This window comes from Sander vitreus, chromosome 11, assembly GCF_031162955.1.
Source record: "Sander vitreus isolate 19-12246 chromosome 11, sanVit1, whole genome shotgun sequence".
In the NCBI taxonomy this organism is placed as follows: Eukaryota; Metazoa; Chordata; class Actinopteri; order Perciformes; family Percidae; genus Sander; species Sander vitreus.
Genome location: NC_135865.1, coordinates 29,078,944 through 29,102,406, shown reverse-complemented (window position 1 = coordinate 29,102,406; position 23,463 = coordinate 29,078,944). Strand labels below are relative to the sequence as shown.

Genomic DNA, 23,463 nt, shown 5'->3' with positions numbered 1-23,463 from the left:
GTGCCTGTGTGCGCATTCAGATGAGTCTGATGTATTGTGAAGTTGGCCTAGGGTGAAAACTAGAATAGATGCTTCAGTCTCTCATTGTTTTTGTGTTTAACATGTTTTTTGTTTTTTTTCCTTCTTCTTCTGAATGGTCATAATGGGCTCTTTAGAGACGGGACGTCCCGTGTAGCAGCGATGAACACTGATCACACTCTAGCCAGCCTGCCTCCCAAACAACGCTTCTTATTGATTAGTATAACGCCTGACTGTGTTCAGGTTGAATTTCATTTGAGAGACATTATGCGTTAAATCTACGCCGTGGCTACATACGTAGGTACGTGGAGACACGGACCTACGCCGGACCCTACGCCGTAGCCTGACGTGCACCTCTCGAAAAAATGTAACCGCGCGCCGCTCGGCAGTGGCTTGGTGCGACACTTTGTTTCTCTCACTATGACTCTGGAGTCGCTACTCGCTCCGAAGCTAATCGCTGTCACTCTCTCACTTCTCCCTCGCTCTCACACACACACACACACACACACACACACACACACACACTTCACGCTACTTACGTAGGCTACGGCGAGAGCGCTGCGTGGAGTCTCTGCACAACCATAAATCATGCTTAACACATGAATATACAGACAGACAAATATTCATCAGATTGTGAGAGCTGGTAACGCAGTAATTGTCTGTCCTTAAGTTTGATTTGTGATTATATAATGGAGCTGTACAGATATATAGCAGGTCAAATACACACACAGAATAGGCACGCACATATTTTTTTGACAGACTTGCACCCATTTAATTATTTATTTCAAATTCTGTGGCTGTGCTGTAGCTTACAACCAGGTTTAAATCATTAATGGTGGCTGCAGAGGAGACGCAGCGTGTGGTGCAGAGGTGGGGAGGTTTTTGACGGCTGGCCGGCGCATGTATAGCACGGCAGGGACAGGCCGTGTTTCACCCGACGGGAACCCCTGCCAGGCCACAATCTTTCATTTTTAAATACCAATAACAACACGAAATATACATCGTGTTTCTGTGATTTAACGGTCATATTGAGAGCTGCTAAACTGTGTTTCGCTGTTGAAAACAATGACAATGAAGATCTATCTAGTCTAGTTTGAAACATTGCAGCCCGAGTGGAGATTAGGGTTAGAAAGCTGTGAATATTTGGAGGAGCATCGGTGCGGAGGGCCTTAACGGGCCGCAGCCACATTTAGCCGGCGTATTATGGCTGTGTTGGCATATTGTCTGACAGATGGGCGACACATGCTCTGTGTCCCAGCCCCATTGTAAGTGCAACTGTCTGGGGCTCGGTGACAGAGAAACGGAGCAAGAGTGGCTGCGGTGAGTCGGGTGGAAAACCACATTGTCTTAATTCAAGCTGCGGCGTAAATCCTGCTTTACTCTGCTTAGCACATCACAATGACCCTGGTGTCCTTTAATAATATACATGTCAGGGAAGACTTCAAGGGACTGGAAAGGATGCTAGTTTTTATGGGTGTGCATCGCTGCCTGCTGTGAGCGCCGGCCAGTCACTCAGTCGTTAATCATTTTGTTTTTAACGTTTTAACTGATCGTATCCAGGGTTTTCCCTGCCATTCTAAGGGTTAGGTGCAGCACCCGAGCCGTTTTGGGCAGCACCCTAAGCCGAATGACTGACTAAAAGACTTTTCTCAGATCTAATGATTGTAGTTGGGCTTCTTTAGCGTTAAGTTTTTTGAGTGTTAGTTATTTATTATCTGCTCCAGCTTTTCCAACATTTTAGACACATATGGTGATGATAACGGGCCAAAATGATGCAAAAAAGAGACTCAAAAGTACCACAAAGAGACACAAAAATGACCAAAAAGAGACACAACAACCCACAAAGACACAAAATGTACAGGAAAATTGCCTATTTTGACATTGAAAAACTTAATATTTTCTTGAGGAAGGTGTTTAAGGTGTTTGAAGGGCTTTAAGCACCCGAGCCGTTTTTGGCTGAATGAATGCGGCAACAAAAAAAAAGCATCAAACTAACCAAAAGACTTTTCTCAGATCTAATGATTGTAGTCGGACTTCTTTAGCCAGTTTTGTCTTTAAGCTTTTTGAATGTTATTATCTGCTCAAGCTTTTCCAAAGTTTAAGACAAAGAAATGATAACGGTCCAACATGATGTCAAATTGCATATTTTGTTTACTGAAAAACATCACATTTTTTTAAGGAAAGACCCCTAAACCCCCTGCCAAATATGCCTAAGTCTTCCACAAAGATAGAGAAACACTGGTAGTGTAATCCACTTTAAATGAACTAACAACTTGACCTGACTTAAGCACCAGGTTATTTAGCTACGAGCTGAAAAACAGGGTTAGCTTTCTTTTTTTGGTTTAGTGCCGTAAAAAACAAAAAAAAAAACAACTGATGAAATCACTGCAAAGACTCAACATCTGCAAACCATCTTTAGCACAGTAGGGGTTCTTACTTTAAGCCCATAGCTCTAACCTTTCTTCTCATATCTTTCTTTTCTCTCCTCCCGTCACTGAACAAAGAGGTCCGACTGTCACGGGGAGCACATGCTCAGCATTAAGCCCAAACGTCTCTCTAAAACAAGCATGTTCACCTTTCATTAGGTTGGTCAGCGTTAGCGTAATGAGTAACTTCTGACGCTCTGTGTGGGTCGACAATGAACAATGTCCTCTAGACTTCCGCGGCTATAAAACTCCCCAAAGCTATTTCTCAAGTTTGGAAAGGGACAGGTCTTTTCCCCGTGTGTTGCATGGTGGGTGTTGTTTTTTCCAGGAGGCCCCGGCTGTAACCTAGGTGACACTGTGTGCTTTGGCATGCAGCATGGAAATCAGTTTAGATTGAAAAAGGCCACAAATGAACGACAGTGGGACAAAGAAAATAAACTGGAGAAAAAAATAGCACTAGAATTTCGGTGACTTTTTGCAACTTTAACCCCGACTTAGACAAACCAAAAACCCACAGACACTAAAAAAACAGACATATTTGTCCATAAAAGCCAAGTCAACTAGCATACAAACCTTTGTGCTGCTGCAAGTGTTAAGTTATGCAGCAGACTTCACAGAGAGCGTCATCTTTTAAAATGTTTTTCTGTAGCTGCATCTCATGATCTAACCTACAAATCTAGACGCAGCCTAGTGGCACACCAAATGTAATCTGCAGCCAGGGTCGTCTAGCAACTCTCCGTTGGCTTGCAAGCTGGAAAAACCAAACTCTAGTCAGGCCAATCACATCGTGTATAGAGTCGGTGGGCGGGGCGACGGTTCCGCGTGAATTCCCTGCTACTTGAAAACAAAGAAGATGGCTGCTGCTGCTGGTGAACGGCGGTCTTTGGAATCGGCTTTGGCCGCGACTCTGGAAGACTTGGAGTTCAGCTTTTCTTTGAGAAAAGAACAAAGAACGGCACTGAAGTCATTCTTAAAAAAAGGAAGATGTGTTTGCAGTTTTGCCGACCGGATATGGCAAAAGTTTAACCTATCAACTAGCGTTGCTCTGGTTGGTTGTAGCACTATCCTATTGCGTGCAGAGGGAATTTGAAAGACAACCGTTTGTCCCGCCCCTCGGATTGAGCCCTGCCAATGGTGAGTTCCCAGACCCAACATCTGGATGTGGGTCAGACCCAGACCCAACATCTGGATGTGGGGCTGGCTTGTCAGGCTATCTCATCACCCTTTATTTGATAGCTCCTCAACTCCTCTGTCCTCGACTGAACCAGAAGTTGTTCTGTCCCTCCTCGGTGAAGGACGTCTCAAAGCTCTTATTTCTGCCCAGAGGAGGGATCATCGAGGAGCTATTGGCGAGGACACACGAGTGCAGGAAGCTGTGCAGCTGAAGGAGTTGCTAACTCAAAGCCCAAACAGCTGGCGAATTCATGTGACGCTTTAGAGGAAAGGATGTCTTTGCTCGTTGCCTCTCTCCTCCAATGATTTCCTCGGGTCTCTCCCGGGCGGAGGGACTACGACGTGAGGAAGGGAGGCAAGTGGAGGAGTCGAGGAGGCAATTTAAGGGCTATGGAATGCACCTTGTGTGTCATGAACCTACAGTTATACACACACATCTCTGTGGGAGAGCACTCCGACACACGGGGTCAATTAAAATAAAGATACTGCATCACCTTGGTAGCTAACAGAAACCGGCTGTGACCGCAAACTGTGATCCTGACTGATTAAAAACTCAGAGTCTTTCTTTTTCTGATGGGAAATAACCATGGGCTGCTAAGCTTTTGCACCCAACTGTAGACACTAAGTTCAGTTTCCCTAAGAAGACAGAGCATGCTATCACTTGTAATGTGCTCCAACAGCCCAGATCTAGAAGAAACTTTAGAGAAGTTTCACAACGATATTGCAGTTGAGTTGTCGGTGACGAGGCTCTGTGGGTCAGTGTCCTGGAAGAAGCTGCTGTTGCACAGATAACTCATATACTTAGCCTGCTTAGCCAATTTAATAACAACGAGACAGATTGTATCAAACAGGCCTCTTCCTCCGCATCATCTGGAGAGCATGACTCCATTATTAAAAAGGTCAGGTGTCGTGTCACATATGCTTTTTGTTGCCTCTATGCAAACATGAAGTGGAAATGAAGAAAGCAAGAAGAGGTCCCTGGGTAACAGCTCTGATTACGCTGCTCTTCCTGCAATGCTGCCGGCCGCGCATACGCAACAGTCTGAGGAGGTGAAAAACACATCTATACTTGATTCACAATGAACCAGTGTCTGGCCGTCTCTATAAATATCTTAGGGACTGTGTGTTTGGTGGAGAAGCTGCAGATAGTTACTCAGCTTAAGACCAGATATACTTCGTTTCAGTGAACGACATCTCACAATGCGCAGCCATAACTTCCACTTGTCTCGGTCAACCACTCACTTCAAAACATACGATATCAAGCACGTCTAATAATCTGTAAGATGCCAGGGTTTTCCCACCATTATATATTTTGGGCAGCACCCTAAGCCGAATGAATGTAACTAGAAGACTTTTCTCAGATCTAATGATTGTAGTTGGGACTTTTTTAGCAAGTTTTGTCTTTAAGCTTTTTGAGTGTTATTTATTTATTATCTGTTCTAGCTTTTCCAACATTTTAGACACAGATATTGAGATACTAACGGTCCTACGCGATGTGAAAGAGACACAACACGACTACAAAGACACAACACGACTACAAAGAGACACAAATACGAGGAGACACAACACGACTACAAAGAGACGCAACACGACTACAAAGAGACGCAACACGACTACAAAGAGACACAACACGAGTACAAGGAGACACAACACGACTACAAAGAGACAACACAACTACAAAGAGACACAACACAACTACAAAGAGACGCAACACGACTACAAAGAGACACAACACGAGTACAAGGAGACACAACACGACTACAAAGAGACGCAACACGAGTACAAGGAGACAACACGAGTACAAGGAGACACAAAAACCCACAAAATGTACGGCGGAAATTGTTTCTCCTTTTTTTTGTTAAAATAAAAAGTCTTCCGTGCCAGGTTAGCTCAGTTGGTAGAGCAGGCGCCCATATATAGAGGTTTACTCCTCGACGCAGCGGTCGCGGGTTTGACTCCGACCTGTGGCCCTTTGCTGCTTGTCATCCCCCCTCTCTCTCCCCTTTCATGCCTTCATCTGTCCTGTGGAAATAAAGGCCTAAAAAAACCCACACAAAAAAAAAAAAAAAAAGTCTTCCACAAAGCCAAGGAAAATACTGAGTTGCAATATGGAGGGTTGCTTATGTATACACCAAATACCAAAAAAGAGATTTAGAGAAAATCTCGTATTCCAACCCACAAACTAAAGCCACAACAAGCAAAAATGTAAACAACCTGAGAGTGTACTTTAGCAGGTAGCTATTGTGTGACTTGAACGGGGCTTGTTCTTCTGAGTGGCTCAACAAGAAGCCAGATGAAGCCTTTTTACTTACAGCTGCACAAAAGAGGGCTGCTTGGGGGTGTTTTTCCCAGCTTGATGAAGGTGGATAAATATTTTAGTGGTTGTGTGTGAGATCTCGCTGCTATATCATGTATGTGTAATTGTGCGTGCAGGAAGCAGACTCTCAGCTGATTTTCTTCTCCAAACCCCAACAGAGAGACCAAGATAATCTAACACAAGCTGCTTGCACACAATTATACACATGGTGCAGGCGGACAAAGGCCCCGGAGACAACTCCACCACGAGTGTATTCCCCGGAGGCCGCAAACCCCATTCAGCCACAGCCACATTGTTGACGCGTTATGACTTTAAAAATGTGCATGTCTTAATTGGTATACTGTTCAGTAACGACTTAAATGGTAACTACCGTTTTTTTCAACCCTATGTTCCTAGGTCTTTGTGTCTAAGTGACTGATGGGAACAACAATCTTTGACATTGGTCCAGTATTAAGAGAGAGGCGAAACAAGCTACAATGTAAGTTAATAGAGCTCAACAGTCCCGCCCACAGCGGGTTTCGGAAGTAAAAATACAATGCAATTTCTCCATTGACAAACTGGAGTATAAGCCATAAAATGGTAACCGTCGATGGTAGACTTAAAACCAGCTACGACATGACTCAGCGATTGTATACGCTCATATCGACGCCAAAAATCATGGGGCACCAACCTTGTTTTGAGATAAATGTCTTTTATTCGCGATGTCTTTGATAAGTACTTCATTCTACTCTGATTTTTCTAGTTCGGATTTTTCCAGACGTCAACGGGAGAAATGACGGGAAATTTACTTCTGGAACCCAAGGTCTCTCAGAGGAGGGACGGGACTGTTGAGCTCTATAGGGCAAATGTCCAGCTTGTATTTACCTTCACAAAAGTGCTCGTTTTGCCGCTGACAGGCTCAGATTGTTATTCTAAGTGTCTGACAACATTATGGAAAGGATCCCTACAGAGATAGATCTCTAAAACCTCTGTGAGATCTTTCTGTTTAACCAGAAACAGCTCTGAAGTCGCTAGCGCTAAACCCACCAGACTCCATTTAAAAAAAGCAATACTTTTAGCGTGTAAAGAGCCATCATATGTTCACATGTAAATCGGTAAACTGTGTTTATTTCAACCAGAACTAGAGTTGTGATGGTTGGAAAAGTGGAAAGACGACCCAAAGTGGCTTTTCATAGTTTTATTGTGTTTCTGTCGACTTTGAATGAAGAGTATTTTACGATGCTAAAATAACTGTTTATTTACATGGAGTCTGGTGGGCTTAGCGAACGCAATTTTGCGGATGTTTTTATGTTTAAAAAAAGGATCTTACTCTTTAACAGAAAGGTCGACCTCCTTAGAAATCCTTTCCATAATGTCAGGCACTTAGCATATTAATCTGAGTCTGCCAACTGCAAAACGAGCACTTTTGTGAAGGTAAATACAAGCTGTTGATTGTTGCTCCCATCAGTCACTTAGACACAAAGACATAGGAAAATAGGGTCCAGGTTGAAAAAAAAACGGTAGTTACCCTTTAAGACGCCCAATTAAAATAGAGTTATTAGGATGGAGCTAAAGAGAACTTGTTAGAGAGGGAACATCCCTGCCAAGCAGAAATCTCAACCACTAAAAAGGGACAATCAGCACAGAGAATCCCACCACTTGGCAGACGCCGTTATTCAAATTGCCCCCAAGTGTAGTATATCTTTTCTAGGAGAAGAGCCTCTGCAGTGAACACAACAGTCATTAAGTGCAGTGCTGGGCAGGCTGCCCTTTATAAAACACACCTAGATCTGACAATGTAAACAAAGCAGTGTTAAACCTGCTGACCCACAGCCCGTGGGTCTGCTGGAGCCATGGCCTGGGTGGGTTATTTGGAGAATACCTCTAGACAAATTAATTCATGCTCAGCATTAGCTAGCCTCGTTTATCATTAGGGATGCACAGAATCCAGGATTCAGATTCGGCCAAATATTGGGCTTTTTGACGGGGTTCGGTTTCTGCCGAACCGAACCCTACGCTTGCGCTACGCTGGTCGACGTAATGACGGCGCCGTTGGTTACGGGAAGGTGTTTACGTAGGTGGAGCGTTCAATGCAGCAGGCTGAGAGGAAGTGGAAATGGAACTGGTGAGCAGAAAAAGTGTTGTTTGGCAGTACTTTCAGTCAAAAGAAGGCCATTCAAGTCCAGCTACATGTTCAATCTGCAATGCTGATTAGTCTGGTGGTGGCGAGGACCCTAAACAATACACAACATCACCGCTGTTACAACATTTGCGTATGGTGGCCGGGTTGGCTCAGTGGTAGAGCAGGCGTACATATACTGAGAGGTTTATGCCTCGACGCAGAGGTCCAGGGTTCAAATCCGACCTGTGACAAATTCCCTGCATGTCTTCCCCCTCTCGCTCCCTTCTCACCTAGCTGTCCTGTCAAAACTTAAAGGCGGAAAAGCCCAAAAATAATCATTAAAAAAAAACATCTGGTATGAAACATCTGGAAGAATACGAGCTGAGCATGAAGGAATCTACAGACAGCAGCCAGAATGCAGCAACTTCAGGTACGGCAAAGGAAGGACAGTCACTGTTTACTTCATTAATGTATGGACTGAGGACGGGACGAGGACTCAGCAGAATCTCAACCAGGGGGTTCAGTATTTGGCCAAATACCCCAAAAATCTGGATATTTGCATCTTTTGCAATCTTGCATCCTTACTTATCACCATAAACAACCTAAGCCCTATGGCTACATCCACACTACTACATTTCTGAACAAATGTAGTAGACCTAACATATTTAAAAAAAAAAAAAAAAGAAAAATTACAGTTTTGTGTGGCAGGGCACCTTTAAACCGTAGCAGTGTGGCTACGGTCTATAGCTCCTGTAGTGGAGCTGCCTGTCCAGATATACTGCAGGTCACTGTTTAACACATTTTACCAAGGACGAATTAGTGCAAACACCCACACACACACACACCCACACACACACACAAAACCTTAGCAGAGCCTTTAAAGTGGCAATATTATGTGCATCTTCAGGTTCATAATTGTAATTTGAGATTGTATGTATATATACATATACATTACACACACACACACACACACATACACACACACACCATTTTCAAAAAACACCATATTGTTGTTGTACTGCTCATTGCTGCAGCTCCTCTTTTCACCCTGTGTTCAGGTCTCTGTTTTAGCTACAGAGTGAGACCTCTCACTGCTGGAACATCTTTGTTGGCAGTCGCACATGCTCAGTAGCTAGATAAGGACTACATGCTCAGTAGCTAGATAAGGACTACATGCTCAGTAGCTAGGTAAGGACTACATGCTCAGTAGCTAGGTAAGGACTACATGCTCAGTAGCTACGTAAGGACTACACGCTCAGTAGCTAGGTAAGGATCACATCAGCTAGCTAGCTGTTTCTCCAACTTCAGTCAGTACAAGGCAGGATTAGCTGGGAGACTTCTTCTAAACGAGAGCACACTTCCAACTTTGTGTGGAATACCTGCAGAACAGGGACATGGAAGTAGTTTCATACAATTTATTTTGTAGCTTAGGGTGAACTAGTGTGTGTTGTAGCAGTGTTGTAGCATTGAGAACGAGCTAGCATGCTAACGGTTAGCCCCCTAACCCCCTCGTCTCGGCTAGTGATGTAGAAAGCCGTGCAAATGTTGACCAGCTCACCCGGAGACTGAAGGCAGGACACATTCAGAAACCGGATCTCACTCAGAACAGCATGGATGGGTTTTTTCAAAGTGTGTATGCGTGTGGAAGCACCAGAGACACAAAATAACTCCCCAAATCCCAGAAAAAGTGTTTTTTTTTTCATAATATGGGCACTTTAAATTACATAATTAACTAAACTGGTGGGTTGCACCTTGGCAAAAGGAACCCCTCTTCTCTTGCTGAGTGAAAGGAGAAGGATGAGGGAGAGACACACACAAACATTCCTTGAAAACAGTAGTAGAAGGTATTTCATTCCCCGTGGATTACAGGGTGATGTCGGTTCACTCCACGAGGTGAACGGGACACGTGCACGGGAGATGGAGCTAGGCCTCGGGCTTACGTTGCCCCCCCCCCCGTCACCTCCTGGAACAGGGACACACTGGGCCGCGCAGTTGCAAGAACTGACACCACATACACACATCATTCCTTGTGTTGTCTTCACTGTCATCCATGAACTTTTTCCGACTTTTTTGGTGCTTTTTAAACGTTTTTGTCCCTCTCAGATATTATGAATTATTTAGACTAATACAATAGTTAAGATCAGAGGATGTTGAGTGAATCACAGACTGGTTTATATCAATGTTTGGTCGGGAAAAAATTCAGATGCCATGAAATTAAATAAAACAACCAACATTCAATGGAAGTAATCATTAATCTTACCTGCGAAGAACATGGATGCATGGCTGTATATGTTGTCTGGGTTCCATACAACGTACATGCATGCATCCAAGTTATTTTGGGGCATTTTGGTTGTTAATAAACCCATATTTCTGTTATTAAAAAAACGTTGAAAACGGGTCAACACAAGGGTTAACACACGTCTACTTGGGCCGAGAGTTATAATGACATCCAGGCTTTGTACAGCACCCCCGGGTGTCCTCCTACGCCGTGAGGTATGCAAATGGGAGGGTAGTTCCTTGATTCACAGTGGAGCAGATCAGCTCTGCAGCAGATGAATGTTAGAGGACAATATCCACTTTTAAATCCACAGTGAGTCCAAATGTTCAGGGCAGGAGGGCCGCTGATTCATTCAGCTAATATTAACACCCGTTTTTTGGCTCCGCTGCAGAGGAGATGACAGTCTATCGTTCGCTGCTTAACCTCTCAATGGCCCGTGACTGTCAAAATCAAAAATACATATATTTCCCCGAACGTGGAGATGTCTGCCCCCCCTCCAATATAATGGACATAGACGGCCCATGGTTGGTGGCGTTTAAAGCGCCAAATGAATACATTTGAAAAACTCAACAGCAAGTTTCATGTAGGAACTACGACAAAGAAAATAGTTTGTTTAGGGCTATCCCCTAGTCGACCAATCAGTCGTTTTGAGATTAGATTTCTTTACTCTGTTAGTCATTTGTTTTATGCTTATTCACGCTGGATGATATATTTCCAAGAAACGTATCAAGAACAAGAACTTAAAAGGTCCCATGACATGCTGCTTTTTGGATGCTTTTATATAGACCTCAGTGGTCCCCTAATACTGTATCTGAAGTCTCTTTTATATAGACCTTAGTGGTCCCCTAATACTGTATCTGAAGTCTCTTTTATATAGACCTTAGTGGTCCCCCTAATACTGTATCTGAAGTCTCTTTTATATAGACCTTAGTGGTCCCCCTAATACTGTATCTGAAGTCTCTTTTATATAGACCTTAGTGGTCCCCCTAATACTGTATCTGAAGTCTCTTTTATATAGACCTTAGTGGTCCCCTAATACTGTATCTGAAGTCTCTTTTATATAGACCTTAGTGGTCCCCTAATACTGTATCTGAAGTCTCTTTTATATAGACCTTAGTGGTCCCCCTAATACTGTATCTGAAGTCTCTTTTATATAGACCTTAGTGGTCCCTCTAATACTGTATCTGAAGTCTCTTTTATATAGACCTTAGTGGTCCCTCTAATACTGTATCTGAAGTCTCTTTTATATAGACCTTAGTGGTCCCCTAATACTGTATCTGAAGTCTCTTTTATATAGACCTTAGTGGTCCCCTAATACTGTATCTGAAGTCTCTTTTATATAGACCTTAGTGGTCCCCTAATACTGTATCTGAAGTCTCTTTTATATAGACCTTAGTGGTCCCCTAATACTGTATCTGAAGTCTCTTTTATATAGACCTTAGTGGTCCCCTAATACTGTATCTGAAGTCTCTTTTATATAGACCTTAGTGGTCCCCTAATACTGTATCTGAAGTCTCTTTTATATAGACCTTAGTGGTCCCCTAATACTGTATCTGAAGTCTCTTTTATATAGACCTTAGTGGTCCCTCTAATACTGTATCTGAAGTCTCTTTTATATAGACCTTAGTGGTCCCCTAATACTGTATCTGAAGTCTCTTTTATATAGACCTTAGTGGTCCCCTAATACTGTATCTGAAGTCTCTTTTATATAGACCTTAGTGGTCCCCTAATACTGTATCTGAAGTCTCTTTTATATAGACCTTAGTGGTCCCCTAATACTGTATCTGAAGTCTCTTTTATATAGACCTTAGTGGTCCCCTAATACTGTATCTGAAGTCTCTTTTATATAGACCTTAGTGGTCCCCTAATACTGTATCTGAAGTCTCTTTATATAGACCTTAGTGGTCCCTCTAATACTGTATCTGAAGTCTCTTTTATATAGACCTTAGTGGTCCCTCTAATACTGTATCTGAAGTCTCTTTTATATAGACCTTAGTGGTCCCCTAATACTGTATCTGAAGTCTCTTTTATATAGACCTTAGTGGTCCCCTAATACTGTATCTGAAGTCTCTTTATATAGACCTTAGTGGTCCCTCTAATACTGTATCTGAAGTCTCTTTTATATAGACCTTAGTGGTCCCTCTAATACTGTATCTGAAGTCTCTTTTATATAGACCTTAGTGGTCCCCTAATACTGTATCTGAAGTCTCTTTCCCGAAATTCAGCCTTGGTGCAGAATTCCAGCCACTAGAGCCAGTCCCACAATGAGCTTTCCTTAGGATGTGCCATTTCTGTGTCTGTAGCTTTAAATGCTATTGAGGAGGAGGGGGGGGGGCAAGGTGGAGGGGGGGGGGTGTGGCCTTGACCAACTGCCACTTTGCTTGTTTTCAAGCCATGATGTCTCTCTCTTTCTCATGGGGGGGCCAAATTCTCTGGGTGGTCAAAGCAGAGAAAGGGGAGGTAACCTTTCCCCTTATGACGTCATAAAGGGAAGATTCCAGATCGGCCCATCTGAGCTTTCATTTTCTCAAAGGCAGAGCAGGATACCCAGGGCTCGGTTTACACCTATCACCATTTCTAGCCACTGGGGGGCCATAGGCAGGCTGGGGGAACTCATATTAATGTTAAAAAAAACCTCAAAGTGAAATTTTCATGCCATGGGACCTTTAAGAAGCTTATCTCTGGTAAACACAAGACTTAAAGTGGTGCTTTCACATGATTCTTTGTAAGAGAAACTCAGTTTTACAGATGGGAAATGGACTGCAATTTTATTGCGCTTTTCCAATTTTAAGAACCTTTAAAAAGCGTACAGATCTGACGCTTTAAATCATCTAATCGATTAGTGTATTAGTGTTAGTTGACTAACAATGACTAACAGGGGACAGCCCTGAAATAGTTCCTAAAAAGGTACTGCTCACAACCATGATTTCTGGAAAGAGACAGAGAGGGAATGAGAGAGGCATCATTCTCCCCGTTAGTGTAGCATCAAAACTATTTAAAAAAAGGTAAAAAAGATATATTATGTTATGCTATTAATTTGTTTATTTGGCATATTTCTTTACGAAAATCTTTGCCGCTGACAATCTGTCGGACAACTAAACGTGATACCGGCAAAGAGCCGGCATATGTATCCAAGACCTGTTCCACCAGACTGGCAAACAGCTTCATTCCCCAGACAGTCAGGAAGCTCAACACCCTCCCCTCTCCCTCTCTCCTCTTCCCCTCTTCTCCCTCCTCTGCTCTCTCCCTCCTCTCTCCTCGCTCTCCTCTCCCCCTCCTCTCCACTGCTCTCTCCCTCTCTCCTCTTCCCCCTCTGCTCTCTCCCTCCTCTCTCTCCCTCCTCTCTCTCCCTCCCCTCCTCTCCACTGCTCTCTCCCTCTCTCCTCTTCCCCCCTCTGCTCTCTCCCTCCTCTCTCTCCTCTCCCCCTCCTCTCCACTGCTCTCTCCCTCTCTCCTCTTCCCCCTCTGCTCTCTCCCTCCTCTCTCTCCCTCCTCTCTCTCCCTCCTCTACCTCTCCTCCCCCTGCTCTCTCCCTCCTCCCTCCCTCTCTCTCTCTCTCTCTCTCTCTCTCTCCCCCCTCCTCTCGCTTTCTCTGCGCCTCTCTCCCTCCTCTCTCTCCCTCCTCTCTCTCCCTCCTCTACCTCTCCTCCCCCTGCTCTCTCCCTCCTCCCTCCATTATCGGCGCTTCTTGACGCTTTCAATATTTTCTTTTAACGTTGGTTTTCTTCGACAAAAAATCTGAGCATCTCTATGGCCGATATCTCCAACACAGGGCAACTCACGCCAAAACAACTGACAATTGATTTTTGATTTTGGGGTGAACTGTCCCTTTAACATTGTGTAGACTGATGTTTCAACCATGACGTGGTAACTTTAGCCACACCTGGGATACTGTGCAGTTTGGGTCTGATGCACTGAAATTAGCATTTGCTGTTGTCACCAAGTATTAACTGCAGTGCAGTTTTGGAGCTGCAAGGGAAAACAAAAGCAAACATCTTTTTTGCCGTCCATTTCTTTAACCACAGTGCCGTTACGTCTCCTACTGTGAGAAACACAGGCGCAACTTTTCTTCCGAGGATGAACTAGAAAAAAAGAGCGTGGCCCGAAGGCACAGGATGTCTCTTAAAGTGTGAGTCAAACTAATGGACTGCTTCCTTCTACTGTGCCCCTGACCTCTCCTGCTCCCTCACTCATCCCATTTCAAATTCTCTCTCTCTCGCTCTCTCTCATTTCGCCCCCCCCTCCCCGTCCTCTTGTTTTTGTGCCTCGGGACACAGTTACACAACGGGCAGGATCAATCTGACAGCAAGACCGATGTACACAACATGCTCACGTGGGTCACAGACATGCTTTTGTCCGAGGTCAACGCGCTAAAAATACAAGCACGGCGCTAAGTCTTGTTCATGCATAGTCAACTAATGCATGTGCACGAATATGCAGGGTTTTCACCCGCTGTTATAAGGTTTAGGAGCAGCAACTGAACCGTTTCGGGGCGGCACCCTAAGCCGAATTAATGTACCGGTAACTAAAAGACTTTTCTCAGATCTAATGGTTGTAGTTGGACTTCTTTAGCAGGGTTTTGTCTTTAAGCTTTTTGAGTGTTATTTATTTATTATCTGCTCTAGCTTTTTCCAACGTTTTAGACACAGATATGGTGATAATAGCGGTCCACAGTGATGTGAAAAAGTGACGCAAAACTACCACAAAAGGGACACAAACCGGCTACAAAGACACGCAGAAACACAGAGAGACAAGAGACAAAATCCCACAAATAGACATAAAATGATTCGGGGTTTACTTGAGGAAGGACGCCTAAACCCCACGCTAAATACGCTCACCTACGTCTTCCACAAAGCCAGGGAAGACACTGATATGGACACACAACTACAGGGCGGATCCTGTTTTCCACAGGGCCACACACACTTGCATAAATCCAGGGGCCACACACACAGAGCACGGATCACAACGCTGCTTTCCAAAACACGGTTCAGGATGACCTATATATAGGTCTGTATCTGCCACTACATGGGTTTAATTCAGGACGCTGGGCTTTTAAAGTGATGTCTTTCCTGCCTGCGGTGTTGTCATTTGGTTGGGTTTCCCTCCGGTTAATCCCAGTGTCTGACTTTCAGGATGTAAAAAAAAAAACCAAACCACAATTGCTGCTTCAGTGCAGTCTTTTTAAAAAGAAGCTGTGGCTGCAGCAGCTCTCCACACAGAGAGCAGCGGGTCGGCTGATAAAGAGCCGCTCTCTTCCTCTGCAAACTGTAAATCACGGACAATCTGCCCGACGCAACGAGGAACACTGAGACCAAGTGTGTTTGTGTGTGGCCGACTCAAAGCATCTGGCTTTAAAATGTGTTCCTCCTGTCCTACAACAACCCTGGCTGAACACGTTTAACCCTCCCATGGTTCTCGGGTTCAAATCTGACCCAGATTTGACCGACAAAAGTGACCAAAAAAAACCACGACAAAAGTGACCAAAAAAACGACAAAAGTGACCAAAAAAAAACGACAAAAGTGACCAAAAAAACAACAAAAGTGACCCAAAAAACCCCCAACAAAAGTGACCAAAAAAAACAACAAAAGTGACCAAAAAAAACCCCGACAAAAGTGACCAAAAAAACCCAACAAAAGTTACCAAAAAAAACAACAAAAGTTACCAAAAAAACCCGACAAAAGTGACCAAAAAAACCCAACAAAAGTTACCAAAAAAACCCAACAAAAGTTACCAAAAAACAACAACAAAAGTGACCAAAAAAACGACAAAAGTGTCGGAAAAAAGCTAATTAAATGTAGCCCCAGAAAAACAAAAAGGTGCATGGTCGCCGGGAAGACAACACAAGGCTTAAAATGCTGATTATTCTGGTTCCCGATTACATTTCCGATTCAATCAACAACAGGATTAGGGACATTTCATAACGTACAAAAAAAGAGATTCTCAGAGAACTTCTGCTGTAAATTGTTGCTGTAAAGCAAGAAGCAACCCTCAGCTATTTGTATAATGCACCAGGTTAATGTTTACATTAAAGTGCTCATATTATGCTTTTTGGCTTTTCCCCCCCCCCTTTCCTTTATTGTGTTATATATCTTTTTTGTGCATGTTTTAATATAAGCACTTTAAGAACTGACCCCCAAAAAGTATGTCTGAAGTACTTTTTACTTATACATTAATTGGGAAAAGGCAGATATTAAAAGATCAATTTCTGGATTTGATGAATCAATATGAGATCTATCTATCCATTTTAATTAGAGAATGGATTACTTTAACCCTATAGCTACGACTAACAGTTATTACTCAGTTAATCTGTTGATTATTTTCTGGATTAATGGATCAGTTATGTGGTCTTGTTTTGGGTCAAGACTTCAACTTGTGTCATATTCAGTTTCCTGTCACAGAGTGAAGAAACTAGAAAATATTCACATTTAACAAGCTGGAATCAGACATGTTTTTCATGAAAAAATATCACTCAGACATCAAATATCACGACATTTTTGACCAAATACCTCGATATCGATACCACAACGATATTGTAGTGTTGATAAGAAATCATCAGTAATGTGGATATAATGACTAAGTGGGTAAAAGGTAAATAATAGAACAGCTAGAGCGGTCTGGTGAGTTCAGAAAATGACATCACTTTACTGTAACGCAGCCTTTAAAACCAGGAGAAGACACTTATGTCATATCACGATCTCCAAAGTCTAAGACGATATCTAGTCTCATATCACGACATCGCTATAATATCAATATACTGCCCAGCTCTACTCAGACCGATGACTCCAGTGTTTTCCCTCGGTTTGTGAAAGACTTGGTGCGTATTTGGCAGGGGTTTAGGGGGCCTTTCCTCAACAAAAAAAAAACGTGTAGTTACATTTTTCGAGAGGTGCACGTCAGGGTATCCACGTACGTAGTCACGGTGTCGATTTAGCTCAGAAACATAGAAACATATACAACGCTTTAGACTTATAACTGCGGGGGAAACCCTGTAATCGATAATCAAAATAGTGGGCGATTAATGTATTGGTTCACAATCTTTGCAGCTCTAGATTATTGTATTTTTAACATTATACATGAAGGCACACGGCTGCTAAGAGCAGATAGAGTGAGAAAGAGAAAGAAACTGCTTGTGACTGTTGAGACCTTTCTAAGGCTTGCCTAAACATGTACGGTGTGCAGCGCGCGTCTCATCACCCTGACAAACAGTGTGACACGGCAGACGCCCCATAACCAGTCGGCCTGCTATACGACTGACTACGTCTGTCAAAGCCTGCCGAGCTCCTGATTCCCACGGAGTTTCTGTTTCCCAACGGCAAATGATGAACGGCTTCACTCAAGACCAGCCGTGTGGATGACACAGTCACAGGGTTCTTCCTGGCTCAGAACAGGAGGGGGGAGGGGGCAAGATGTTGCATGTATTGAACTTGAAAAAAACAGGACGCAATATTTGTTAAAGGCAAATATGTGTCTAACCATTCTGAATGAAGTATTGTGGTGATGCAGAGACGTCCCGGGACTACAAATCCCATCCTACAGACTACAAAAAACATCTTTGTTTGGTACAGATTCTTGCAAAAGTCACACTACATGACCAATATCATGAATCACATCGCAACATCAGTCAAAATAACAGCAATTTGACATTTTCCTCGTATCGTGCAGCCCTATTCGGAACCCAAGACACAATTAGAGTTAACTTTCAAAACATTATCAGGGTTTTTTCCTGGGTGCCAAAAATTCCTCTATGCAGGAAAAACCCTGTATTCATGCAGCGTGCGATGCAAAAAACAGATTTCGCCTCAAAACAAGATTGTCTCCACTCCATACTGGCGCTCTTAAAGCTGTGCGATATCAAGGTGGAAAGTCCCAGCAGGTGTGGTGCAGGTGGAGCAGAACAAAGCTGAATGAGTATAAAGGTTAAAGAGGCTTGGTCGCCAGAGAGAAAACACTTCTTGCTGCCATTTGTAGCTGGTTTTGGTGGCCAAAAAAACCGACAAAAGTGACCAGAAAAAACGACTAAAGTGACCAGAAAAAACCCAACAAAAGTGACCAAAAAAACCCAACAAAAGTGACCAAAAAAAACGACAAAAGTGACCAAAAAAAACGACAAAAGTGACCAGAAAAAACGACAAAAGTGACCAAAAAAAACGACAAAAGTGACCAAAAAAACCCAACAAAAGTGACCAAAAAAACCCACAAAAGTGACCAAAAAAACCCACAAAAGTGACCAAAAAAAACAACAAAAGTGACCAAAAAAAACCAACAAAAGTGACCAAAAAAAACGACAAAAGTGACCAGAAAAAACAACTAAAAGTGACCAAAAAAACCCAACAAAAGTGACCAGAAAAACCCAACTAAAGTGACCAAAAAAACAACAAAAGTGACCAAAAAAACGAACTAAAGTGACCAAAAAAACAACAAAAGTGACCAGAAAAAACGACTAAAGTGACCAAAAAAAACGACAAAAGTGACCAAAAAAACGACAAAAGTGACCAAAAAAACAACAAAAGTGACCAAAAAAACAACAAAAGTGACCAAAAAAAACGACTAAAGTGACCAGAAAAAAAATGACAAAAGTGACCAAATTAATTTGTAGCTGGTTTTGGTTCAGGGCTGCAACTAGGCCAACGATCATTTCATCTGTTGACTATTTTCTCTATCAATAGATTAGTTGTTTGGTCTCTAAAATGTCAGAAAATGTGGATCAGTGTTTCCCAAAAAGCCCAAGATGACGTCCTCAAATGTCTTGTTTAGTCCACAACTCAAAGACATTCAGTTGACTGTCACAGAGGAGAGAAGAAACCAGAACATGTTCACATTTAACAGCCTGGAATCAGAGAAATTGTACTGGAGCTGTATAGACAGTTCTTGCTGCCATTTTCAATGTTTTTGGTTATTAGTCATCCCAGGAGCAGCATGGAAACATCTACTAGGTCTGTCCCAACACCCTATCTGGCTACAATAGATTATAATTATATGGATAAATGTTAATGATACACCGAGCGTTGTTACCTCGCCTCACTTCTAAAGCAGGATTACAGAAGGACGGTGATTATTGCAACCAGAGTTTATCATTTCACCCGTCACACTCTGAAACTATTATTCTAAAGGGAGTTTACAGTCTTTCTGCTAGTATTATATCGTTGTTTACATTGCGGCAATGCTATTCATATAGCATGAAACCCATTGTTAATAGTAGGGCCGGGTCAAATAAAAAAATAAAAGAAACCGGACTATTATGTGTCTTAAATACACCTACACAATAAGCGATTTGCGGATCTGCGCACCTCTAGGTAGGGCGCCCAGATAGCTCGGTGGGTAGAGCAGGCGCCCATATACAGAGGTTTACTCCTCGACGCAGCGGGCCCGGGTTCGACTCCGGCCTGCAGCCTTTTGCTGCAAATAATCTTTAAAAAAATAGTAATATTTTGGGCGCACTGCGTGACGCCAGGGGTAGCGCAGCACCTAGTTGGACGCCACCACCCCCCCCCCGCTGCCGGCAGTCGGACTCAAATGACCCATCTGATTGGTGGAGAGCTAACCAGGAAACGGGGAGCGGGGTGAGCATGACTAGAGTCTCTCAAAATCTGACGAACATCTTTTAAACTGACCTTTGTTGATCTGAAATGAAGACAGATTCAGCAGCTGCACGGCCTGTTTCTCTCTTAACATGACTACTAAAAGCTATTTTAGTAGTCATGAGATCGTATTCTGAACAAGCCGCCATGACAGTCTGGCGGTCAGCTGCCAGTTTACATTTTTAGGCGACAATACAGCTTAGCGCCGCCTGCTGTTACGGAGACGTATTACGTCTCGTCTCTTCGGTGTATTCTGAGGCACTTTTTTGACCAACTCTGGAAGACTGATCTGCCCAACTGCCTTTTCTGCTGACGTTTGGCCATCGGCTCTGCGTGTCTGGGCCTTAAGAAAAATGAAATTTCACTTTGGAGCATTATTACTACAATATCTGTCTTAAACGTTGGAAAAGCTAGAGCAGATCATAAATAAATAACACTCAAAATGCTTAAAGACAAAACTTGCTCAAAAAGTCCACTGGGAACCGACTACAATGATTAGATCCAGTGGTGTAGTCTAATGTATACTACACATATACATATATATATATATATATATATATATATATATATATATATATATATATATATGCCAGAATCTGCCTTTGGGGGAGGGGGGCATATCATAGTGGGGGATCTGGCTGTCCTCCCCAGGGAAGTTTTTTTTGAGTGGGGGGTCCCCCAAAAGGGAAGTTTTGAGCATCAACGACTTCATTTCCTGTATTCGGATACACTTCCATGCACCAATTTACGGTGGAAATACCTTTATTTATTATATTATTTATTATTTATCCTATGTGAAGAAGAAAAACACAGATGACAATTGAAAATATATCAAAAATATAACGGGAAGTATGTTGTTGCGTGTCATTGGGCATTTTTAAGTGGGTATATGGAAATCCTGGAGCTTTCTTAGTGGGTATACTGCGTGTACCTGCGTGTCACGTAGACTACACCACTGATTAGATCTGAGAGAAGTCATTTAGATAGTTTTGATGCTCACATCGATTTTTACATCCATTCAGCTTGGGCGCTGCACTTACAGTGGTAGGGGAAACCCGGTACTTCTTCATTTTATTATGGGAATAGTCTCGGTTCTTATTCCACGCTGGAGGAACACAACCAAGACAAAAAATCCTGGGTCTTCTCTTTGCTTAAAAACATTGCCCAAATCATGCCCAGCTCTCCTCTCTTTACCCTTGCAGTGAATCTTACTCCTCCGTGTAGGCTGGATGAGACATTTTCAGTCACTAACGATGACCAGATGTGCGGCGTGCGTGACTCATGATGGGTCTGGTGCCCTGCCCTTTAATTTCTGCAGCAAGTTGCCAACTGCCACTAGGTCAAAGCACAGCACACGGTTTGATGCCAAGCACTGTGTGCATGTCTGGGAAAACTACAGCACTCAGAGCGTGCAGCAGGAGGGAGGGAGGGAGGGAGGAAGAAGAAATGCTGCCACAGTGAAATATGATATTATCTTCATGTTGGAATAATAAAGCAATAAAACTGGGAATGCATGCAACAACTGTTATCGCGTCCATAAAACAGGCAATAATGCATGTGTAAAATTGTTTTTGGGTATGCTTGCTTCTATTCAAAATGCTATACTGTTACCAAAGGGGTATAGGAACGATTAAGGTCACTATACATTCAACTATGATGACCAAGGGAACACCATTAGTTCCTACAGTGTGTGCAATTATGGGTGCAATACCCTCAGGATATTATGAGGAGCTAATTGGGAAGCCCCAGTGATAAACGTCCACCGTAATAAATACAATTTTGTTTAAAAACTAAATAAATAAATCAATGCAACACTTACTTGCCAATGACCTCGCAGAGCTCGTACACATCTTCAAAGAGAATGTCGTCGTCCGCCATAGTCCGACCCCGGCTGGGGGAAAAATTATCCCCAAAATATGCGTCCCAAACCTGATGGTGCTCCTAAATAAACTAGGTGAACGGAGGCCACACGCAGCTGGCCGTTTGACAGAAAGAACTGACAAAACCCCGCTCGTGCCGTCCGCAGCAGGGTAGCCGTTAATGAGTTCCAAAGAAAGGGTTCTAAATTCCAGTTGTTGCCTCCTTCGTCGACCCCCCGCCCCCCCAATAACGCTGCGTCGCTGTGGGTGAATCGGCACAGGGGGAGCTCAATAATCCAGTTTAGGAGTCCACCGGTTCGGCCCCGCCTTTCCCACTGCTTCCCAGTATCGTACTCCCGTGTCAAAAAGCAAACCATACGTGGCTGTTAAACCAACATTATCGTAAACTCCTCCGCTGGTGTCTGCTCCTGTTACACTGGGTTTAAAGTGCTCACAGAGGGGAGACAGACCCGGCGGACCTTAGTGCATCAGGCTCGGGTTACAGCGAGGATCCAGGTGGGTTACAGTGATCTTCACTTCCCGAGCAGCCTTTCACTCTTTCTTGTTTTTAAGGGAGGCACACAAACAGCCCTCCTGTCGCGTGTAACTGACGTGCGGATTCAAATCTTCAGGAACAATTCAGCAGCTCCACTCTCCGTCTCTTTCTCCTCGGCTCGGCGACACTTTTACAGCCGTTGGTTTATGTTTTTTTTCCCCCCTCAACTGTCGCCTTTTCCGCCTCCACTCCGTCGCCCGTGTGCCAGCCCTGGACGTGCAGCTCCACGGAGCTTCCAGAAAACCAAGCTCCTCCTCCTCCTACACGGGGGTTATGAAACTATTCAGCCGTCCTCCATTTTGGCGCCAAGCCGTTACCCAGGATTCTCATTTGAGGCTTATAGGCTTTGAGCCAATATGGCGAAGTGGCGGCGCTTTAAAAGGCTTTTCTAAAACCGCAGTTTCCTTTTGGACTTTTTCAAAAGCTAGAAATCGAAGTGTTCCCACCCGGAAGTAAGGAGGAGTATGACTGAATAATGCCCATAAATATTAACAAGTAACGTTGTTGATAAGTTGAGAAGTTATCGGTCTTTCAGGCAATAGCCTGCCTACACCACAGGTGAATAGGGGAAAAAACAACCTAGATATCACCATGATAAAACTTCCCTAGTTGATGACTCACATTAACATTAAGGCATTTATTATTGTAGCCTAAAACAACTTTTCTTAAATTACATTTTTAAATATGCAAAGGAGGCATTATCTTATTAAATATGCACTAATTTGCATGCATTTCTGGAAAATAAATGTGAACATTGGATAAAGCCAGGTTCAAAATTGTTGTTTTATTTTGTTGAAATAATAGAGTCAAATGTTTTTAAAGAGGGGATTTTGGATATGTCTTTTTATCACTTCATAAATCAGAAAATACATCAATAAAAAAATAAAATAATCAAATTTCACCATGTGTTTGTGAATCAAGTGTTCTAAAAACCAGGCTACGAGTTAAATATGAACTCTGTAAAAGCCTTCATAATAGAGATAGTAGTAAAACTGTAAAGTTAAGTGCTACTGTATGAGAAAAGACTAATTTTTTAGCCAAATTGAGACAATATTACTGACTGACAGGCTGAGGTTGTCTGTCAGGGCAGTAACATTCACACCTTTCACCAACTGTGCTACTACAACACAATTAGTGCTGACATGTGAGCACAACA

The 23,463-nt window shown here is 43.1% G+C and overlaps 1 protein-coding gene across 7 annotated transcripts in view; it reads right to left on the bottom strand.

Annotated features, from left to right (window-relative positions):
• The window catches only part of caska (calcium/calmodulin-dependent serine protein kinase a), a 182,220-nt gene extending 159,677 nt beyond the window's left edge, over nucleotides 1-22,543 (bottom strand). For all 7 annotated transcript variants that reach the window (XM_078262669.1, XM_078262670.1, XM_078262672.1 and 4 more), the window contains exon 1: nucleotides 21,712-22,543. In XM_078262669.1, coding sequence (XP_078118795.1) covers nucleotides 21,712-21,770 — 59 coding nt within the window. In that variant the 5' untranslated portion in view covers nucleotides 21,771-22,543. The remainder of the gene's footprint in view (nucleotides 1-21,711) is intronic.
• Between the last annotated feature and the right edge of the window lie 920 nt (nucleotides 22,544-23,463).